Below are 8,736 nucleotides of genomic sequence, written 5' to 3'. Positions count from 1 at the left end.
TCCAAAGTAGTTCCAAGAGATCTGACCTGAGTCACACTCTTCCTAGTGGTGATGGGGGTGGGGCAAAAGGAAGGGGAGGAGTTCTCAGGGATCAGTGGAAGATGGCAGGGTTGGGGCTAGGAAGAGCTAGCATCTGCTCTGTTACCTTTACACGTCACCTGATAGGGAAGTGTAAAGGCCTAGAGCTAGCAAAGAAAGATCCTACAGGATTTAATGGAAGGAAGATTCAGAGTCAGGAGAAACCTTAGAGATGAGGTAGGGCAACACTGGAGGTTCAGGGACGCTGCACCTGAAGCCCTTAGACAGAAAACTCTTTGTCTATGTTCGTAACATCTGGGGTCAGGCTCCAACCAAGGTAAGAGATTCTTGGACCACAGATCCTGGGCTCTTTCCACTCGATCTGGGAGCCTGACTTTTCTGGGCCCCGATGCTGAGCCTGCTTTCAAACCTTACCGAGCCTTTCCCCCTGCATCGCATCCTCTGGTCTCCAAGCTGATGCTCATTGATCTCCCTGCCTCACCTGCCTTCCTGGACACCCGTCTGTCCTTGAGGAGAGATTCTCTTTGGCTGTCCCTCCTTTTTTCGCATTGCTCCTATCAGCCGGTTTGCTCCAGCGGGCTCCTGGTGGATGATCGTGTCTAGCCTCTGCCAGACTGGACCCACCCCACTGAATTGGGCTCCCTTTTTCTGCACAATCACCTCAGTCCCTCCCCCCCCCCAACCTCATCCCTTCTGGGAAAGCCCTAGTTCCCCCCTCTCCCCCTGCCAGCGGCCACACCCCATCAACTGGTCAGGCTTCAAGAGAAGCAAAGGGGAGTATTTATTAGTTGCACAAAAGTCAGAGAAAAGGCGAGACTACAGAACGAATGGCGGAGCTCAGGCCCCAGGTGCAGCCCACCCGGCAGGCAGCATCTCTCTCCTCCAGTCCCTGTCCAGATGACTGGGCCAGAGCAAAGAAGTCTCCCAATGCTCTCCTGAAGCAGCCCCGCTCCAAGGCTAGGGAGAAATGACCCCCTCTTCCCGACACCAGTTAGGGAGAGATTTGCATATATTAAATCTACAGTCTCTAATTTCGGGGCAAGTTAGGCTTCGGGAAGTAGGGCGGCTGCGGGGGTGCGGCAGGTAATCCAGAAGTGTTTCTCGGGTGCGTTCATTCACGATCCAGGAAGTCGCCCTTTCAGTCTTCCTGGGCACCTGAGGCGGCCCCCTCAGCTCTCAGCCAGCAGCCCTCTCCTGTCCGGGAGCTCCCTCCCGCTAAGGCCGTGCTCCCTGGTTGGCCTCCCGTTTCTCGCAGCCCGCCAGCAGCTCCGTCATAAAAGAGATGTAGACTATGGCCAGGCGCAAAGTCTCGATCCGCGACAGGCGCTTCTCGTAGGCGAAGGTGGGCACCTTCTTCCTTAACTGGTCGAAGGCTTCGTTGAGGTTCAGCATTCTTTTCCTCTCCCTGATGTTGGCCGCCTGTCGCTGGGCCAAAGTTATCACTCTCTTCCTTTTGGGGCGGCCCAGGAGCAGCGAAGCACCCCGTAGGGGCTCCGCTTCCTCGCCTCCTTCTCCCTCCCCCTCTCCCTCCCCTTCCTCCTCTTCGTCTTCTCCGTCCTCCTCTTCCCCCTCGTCCTCTTCCTCGTAGGATTGAAAGCCCCGGGCCATGTTCTCTCCTAGGGCCAGGGCCCGCTCCCCCAGAGAGCTCCCGGGGGTAAGATCATAGAGGAGAGGGCCTCCAGGGGACACCAGGGAGAAATCGGCCACGAAGTCCAGCACCGTGGCGTCCACGAAAGAGTCCTGGCGTTTCATCGAAGGCAGTGGACCCTACGGCGGCGCCCTCTCATGGAGTCCTGCCCCCAAGGGTGCTGCTGGTCGAGCTGTCCGCGGATTGAGATAACTGACCGTTGGTTCTGAAGAGATGCGAAGACTGGGGCTCGGTGTGCCTGCTACTGCCCCAGACCCAGTTCCAGCCTTGCCTTGTAGTAAGCGGCCATGGAGATTGATCCCAGAGCAGACAACAGGATTAGTTGCACCGAGGACTGTTGGCAAATATCCCTGCTCCTAAAGCTGATGGGAGCAGACAAGCCTGAAGCCGGCTGGAGGGAAGCATAGACTGGTCCAGGATCTGGGACTGTTCCACTGCAGAGCAGAATAGGTCTTTGACAGAGAACGCCAGAATTTTTCCCGCTGTTGCGCCTATGCTGCTTTTTTCACTCTGGTTCCCCAGCCCCAAGATGTGTTAGGCTCTTCTGCTTCTGGTCCTGGAATTGCTTGCTTAAGAGCTGGGTGCTGGCTTTTTCCAAGTGAGAAAAGGGGGAAGATATTCTCTAGCCAGAGGCCTGCCTCCTCCTCGACCACCCCCAGGCTGCCAAGTGATGCGAGACAAGTGCCTGGATGCTTTTAATGAGGTCCTGAAGAGGGGACCTGCCCGCCAGGGGTCACTGGGAAATGTTGACCCTGTCTCCCAGAGCCTGGCGGGCTGAAAGACAAGACCTCCACTCGCCTAAGTAAGCATGCTGGGGGAGCCTAGCTTGCATTCCCCAGAGTCGCTGTTGGAGCCGTCTTTCTGTGGCCGACACCTCCCGCAAACAGCTCTCTGTCGGTTCTTCGGCAGTGAAACCCTCTGTCCCCCTTCCCTAAAGCAGGCTTAGTTGCTATCCTCGCAATGAAGGACTAGATATTTCTCCCCCTCCGCCCTGTCTTCGCCTGCCTCAAGCTTAGGAAGAGGTAACTAAGCCTGCGTGGGGGGAGAGGGAAAAAAGGTCAGGAGTTGGACGGCCCCCATCCTCGCTCGTGTTCCTCAGAGACCTTGCTAGCACCCTGGCACCGAAACGAAACCCGCCCCTCCTCACCTAGGGGAAATTCGAGCATGGCTCCAGAGAAGCCTCCAAGGCTTGTTCCTCCTCCTTCCCCAAGGTCATTTGCCCTTCACCCAAAGAAGCAGTCGATTAGAAACCCCTCGCTGAGGAGGAGGTCGATTTGCCCATTGATTATTTGTAAGTTTGTGAACAAAGGGGGGGAAAACACAACTCCCCAGCTGATTGATTCTTCATCATCGATCTGTACTATTCAGACAGTAGGACTTATGTTGGAGACAAGCTTTTAATTAACTCTATTTAGGCTGAGGCAACAACTGTAATTTTTATGAGACCTACATCCCAGGATACCACTTCTTACTTTTAGAGAAAAGAGGAAAGAGATTAAACTTCATCTCCTAAGGAAATGGAAAGATTGGACAACATCGCCAATATTTACATCAGTGGTGCCTTTTCTTCTCCACTTCCAATAGTTTTTTTTTTCTTTTTCTAAGTTTTTGGATATTTAGCAGTTTAACATTTAACAAATGCCTTTGGGTAAGAATAAAAGTGAAGTAAAAAAAACAAAGAATGTGAATTTTGAGATTTAAAATAGCCAGATGTTTGCAAAAGATGTAGAAACAGAAAGGGAGGGAAGTTAAATTTTAAAAAGTAAGAAGATTTAGGACTTTCGTCGAAAGTCCCACTTTGGGCACCATTTTCAACAAAATTAGTGAATTGTCCCTGTGGTACTTGAAGTACATTGGACAGCTCCCCCAAATCAGCAGGATTCATAACCAATTTACAGGTAAGCTTAAATAGCCTCACTGGGTCTTTGCAGCCTGACAGTTTGCAACCCAGAGCTCCTTTGAAGCCTGCTCTTTGGATCCATCTGCCTAAGCTTTTCTTTCTTTCTTTCTTTCTTTTTTTTTTTCGTCTCAGCTCGTTCTTGTACCGAGATCCCTTTTGGCTCACTGTATTTGTTCTCTCCCCATGTCCTGGAGCATAGCATGGCAATAAAAACTTGTTTCCCTTTTTTCTTGTAGTAGCTAAGTGAACCCCCCCCAAAAAAAAAATATCCCGTGTCCTTATGCTTGATCATTAATTCAGTGAATTTTGGGAAAAGACTGAGAATTAGCAACAACAATGCAGGCAAAGAATGAAATCACGGAGAGGGGAGGGAGCAGAACACTATTTTAAGACCGGCTATGGGTTGTGAAAGGCAGCTAAGTGGCTCAGTGGATACAGCACTGAGCCTGGCTTCAGGAAAACCTGGGTTCAAGTTCAGCCTCAGACATTGACTAGCTGTATGGTCCTGGGAACCTCACTTAACTTCTGTTTGCTTTAATCCACTGGGGAAGGAAATGACAAACTACTCCAGTATCTTTTGTAATAAAACCAGACTATCTCATGGACAGTATGGTCCACAAGTTCATGAAGAATCAGACATGACTGAACAGCAACAAATGGGTTGTGAAAGTAAACAAACTCCAATTCTCTATCAAGATAAAGTAAAATCAGAAATCCTACTGGTTCCTTAGTAACTTAAGGCAATAGTTTTGGAATAATTTCACATTCAGCATTATTAATTTTTCCTCAAAGGGTCAGTAGTTTAATTTGCGAATAGAGAGACAACCTGAAGTGGCAGAGCACTTGGATTTAGGGAAGGCAGATACGGGTTTTTATTATACCTTGTATATAAGATAATCACTCAGACTCAATGGCCTCATTTGTAAAATTGTGATAATACTAGCAACTGAGAGTCATTGGCAGCTAGTTTGCACAGAGGGCAGACCCCTCAGCTTTGATTCAGTTAGAGTTCAAATCCTGGCTCCTGTCTGAGTTGTCATTCTGTCTCAGATACTTACTACTTGTTTGATTCTAGACAAGTGACTTAAACTTCCTCAGCCTCAGCTTTCCCATCTGTAAAATATGGAATTCCATGTTATCCAAATTCCAAAGGGTTGTTGTGAGGATCAACTGAGATAAAATAAGCAAGGAACTTTAAAAATTGAAGTACTAGATATCATCAACATGCCATTTCTCTTCATCCTCTTCCTCTTCTCTTCCTTCTCATCTATCAGTGTGGTATAATAGAAAGAGTGTTGACCTCAGAGTCAGGAATACCTGGTATCAAGTGCTAAACAGTCATTAAAATTGTAAAAATTGTTTGTATAACATATAGACAATTCACAAGTTGAAATGAGAGGGAGCCTAGTATAACTGAAAGAACACAGAAATTGAAGTCAGGGCAGTATTTCTAATATTTCCTCTGCTGCTCATTGTCTGGAGGCATAGGATAAGTCATAGCCCAGCTAGGTTATTCTTTGTTCCTCTACACAACAGGGAGCAGAGAGTGTTTGGAACTAATTCTAAAGTTACAAAATTTTAATAAAAATGACTGTTCTTGCTTAAACATGTGACTGTCACCCAATTAAAAATTAATTCAATGTTACTCTCTTCTAGTCTAATTTGTTACAAAAGAGTTTGCTTTCTTATTTTCTAGTAGTACAGAAAAAATGCATTTTACTACATAGTAGCTTTTAACTTATCTTACAACATCCTGGAATTTTTACATGTTATTATGTTGCCATTATTTAAAGGTTAAATTGCAGACAAAAGCTATTATTTTTTGTTTTAATAAACAACATATAAAATAAAAAATTAACATAAATACTAAAAAAATTGAGAGATTGCTTGGCATAGTGTATAGAGGGACAGTTTGGGAGTGAAGGAGACCTGAATCCAAGTTTTGTCATTGACAATTATAAGCTAGGTGACTCTGGACAAGTCACTTAATTTCTCAGTGTCCTAGGATGTTCATTATGCCGACAAGTAATGGAGGAGTTGTCAGCTGGAGTTAGTAAAGTGTGTTTCCACCATAGGGTAACACTAAATAGCAGAAATCACACATTCAAACCAAATAAAGTAAAAAAAAAAAAAAAGACTGGAAAAAATAAAGACTATGAATACCTGTTTCTTTTTTAAATATTCTCTAGTAATGTTTACCTTCAAATTTAAATGTAGGATATATATGTATATCCTACATTTAAATATATATATATAAACTTTAGTTTGATAGTGTTACTAAATTATATGCATGTTATAGCTCATTGTGAAACTATCCTACAAGTTCTCACCATTTTATGCTGTCCAGAGATATTAGAAGCAGGTGTTCTTTTCATTATATAGCTTTGGAGGGAGAGAAAAAAAAAGTTAAACCACTTAATCATGGGTCAAAGAACTGCAATGCTGACTGGGAACACAGCTGTTCTTGATTCTAGCCCCACATATTAGAATTTTATCTAATAGAGTGATCTCTTAGTTGCCTAATCCAATGGCCTTTTCTTGTATTTCATTCTACTGGACATCCCTGCAGCCATTATTACCATTGATCCCTCTTTCCTTCTTCCTATTCTCTTCTCTCTAGGTTTTTGGAACATCATTCTCTCCTTGTTCCTGTCCTATCTTACCACGCCTCTGTCTTCTTTGAACATATCCTCTCCCAGATCTTGTCCTCTACCCATAAATGCCATTCAAGGTCCTGTCCTGGACCCTCTTCTCTTTTCCACTCTTTATTACTTCATTTGATGATGTCAACAATTTCCATGGATTTAATAGCTATCTTTATGCTGATGATCTTCAAATCTACCTATCCTTCCCCAACTTCTCTGCTGACCTCCACTCTGACATATCCAACTTATTTCCTATCCCTCACCTTCCCTATCATTGGAGAGGCCATCACCATCATCCCAGTGCCTCAGACTCACAACCTGGGAGCCACACTTAATCCTTCACTATCTCTCACTTCCCATATCCAATCGTAAACTCCGTCTACTTCCCAAGCATTATATTAGGCAGTGGGGATAAAAAGGGAAAACAATATTCCCTGCCTCCGATGAGTATACATTCTGCTTGTAAAGATGGTGGTCCTCTACACAGAAAAAGAAATCTTGGAACAGAGTAGAACAAAGAAAGTGAGTTGGAAATTATCACTTTGAGATGACAGTGGGACATTCTGATTGAGAAGCTAGCTAAGACTAGTGCCCAGGAGAGCCCAGGATGTATATATTGGAATTGTCTATATGGACATGATTTTAACCCCATAGGAAAACAGAAATATTCACTTAGAAAGGGAATGTAAAGAGAGAAGAAAAGAAAACTGAAGACATAGATAGTGGGATACCTTCAGTCGGTCAGTCAACATTTGTAAAACACCTATTATGTGGCATCAACTGTGGATGAGGGAGGAGGGGATGGCCAATTTGCTCCTCATAGGTGCCACAGATGATGGAAATCTACTCTCCAACTCTATTTTTTTTCTGGACTAGTTTCAACACAATATACACTGGAATTGGGGGATATGATTTATTATTAAAACAGCACATTCAGTCGAGTAAATCTCAAATTTCATAAATATAGAGATCTCCTGTTGGAGAAAATGACTCTTGCCCCAGTCATTCTAAAGGGAAAATAAGATATTTAAGATTGTTCTCTTCCAACTCTGTTATTATCAGGGAAGCAGTTACTGATTTCCTACTTGTACTCACAATTGGTCTGTCTTTCTGATGCCTGGAAGTGGAAACTCTGCATCATATGGGGATAATTTGGTTAGTCAATCAATCAATCAATCAATCAATCAATCAATCAATCAACAGTTATTAAGACTCTACTATGTACCAAGTTACATGCAAGGCATTGGAGATACAAAAAGAAGTTCATTCCCTCATGGAGCTCACATCTAATGGAGGAGACAGCAAGCAATGAAATATATTCAAACAACACATATGTTGGTTAAATAGGAAGTAATTGAGAGGCAAGGCAATAGAATTAAGGGGGAATCATAAAAGGCTTGGGGACAGCTAGGGGGCATAGTGGATAAAGGGCTAGGCCTAGAGTCAGGAAGACTCATCTTGGTAAGCTCAAACCTGGTCTCAGACACTAGTTGCATGACCCTGAATAAGTTATTCAACTCTATATGCCTCAGTTTCCTCATCTGTAAAATGAGATGGAGAAGGAAATGGCAAACTGTTCCAGTATCTCTGCCAAGAAAACCCTAAACAGGGTCACAAAGGGTGAGATATGATTGAAAAATGACTGAACAACAATTCCAACTGAGAAAGGCTTCCTGTAGAGGGCATGGTTTTAGCTGAGACTTCAAAAGAATCCAGGGATAGAGGTGAGATGGGAGAGATTTCAGGCATAGGGAACAATTAGAGAAAATGTCTGGAGTCAACAGACGAAGAGTGTCCTTAGTGGAATGGACAGGAGGCCAGTGTTACCAATTAAAGTCTATGTGGAAGGGCAAAAGGTTTAATAAGACTGGAAAAGTAAGGGTTGTGCTTGCCAATTTGTATTCGATTCTGGAGGTGAATGGGAGCTACTGGAGTTTAATGAGTAGTAAGGGGTAACATAATTTGACCTATGCTTTAGGAAAATCATTTTGGTGGCTAAATGGAGGATGGAGTGGAGTAGGGAGAGAGTTGAGGCAGACAGACCCATCCATGAGCAAGCTATCAGAATAGGTCAAACATGAAATGATGAGGGCCTGGAGCAGAGTCGTGGCAGTGTCAAAGGAGATAAGAGTGTGTATTCATTGGGTGTTGAAAAGATGAAATTCACATATTTTTGTCAATGCATTGGATATAGGGGATGATAGATAGTGGGGAATTGAGGATAACTTCTAGGTTGTGAGCCTGACGGATTGAAAAGGATGGTGTTGCCCTCCATAATAATACAAAAGGTGGAGGATGGGTAACAAGGATTTAGGAGGAAAAGATAATGAATTCCATTTTGAATGTATTGAGTTTAAGTTGTCTATCGGCCATCCATTTTGAGATGTCTGAAAAGCAGCTATATTTGTGAGACTGGAGGGACAGATAGATAGATCTGGGAATCATTAACATGGAAATGGTGATTAATTGGAACTAATGAAATCACAGAGTGAAGTAGTATAGAT

The 8,736-nt window shown here is 44.3% G+C and overlaps 1 protein-coding gene across 1 annotated transcript; it reads right to left on the bottom strand.

Moving 5' to 3' along the window:
- Window positions 1–796: 796 nt before the first annotated feature.
- Window positions 797–5,879, bottom strand: FERD3L (Fer3 like bHLH transcription factor). The gene has a single exon (XM_069088753.1). It carries the CDS (start codon window positions 1,789–1,791, stop codon window positions 1,255–1,257), a length of 537 nt encoding a protein of 178 aa, XP_068944854.1. The 5' UTR covers window positions 1,792–5,879; the 3' UTR covers window positions 797–1,254.
- Window positions 5,880–8,736: the final 2,857 nt, after the last annotated feature.

The sequence above is a fragment of the Petaurus breviceps genome, unplaced genomic scaffold, assembly GCF_028583685.1.
Source record: "Petaurus breviceps papuanus isolate PSGF00001 unplaced genomic scaffold, PetGlider_PUasm1.0 185, whole genome shotgun sequence".
In the NCBI taxonomy this organism is placed as follows: domain Eukaryota; kingdom Metazoa; phylum Chordata; class Mammalia; order Diprotodontia; family Petauridae; genus Petaurus; species Petaurus breviceps.
This window is presented reverse-complemented; position numbering and strand designations above follow the sequence as displayed.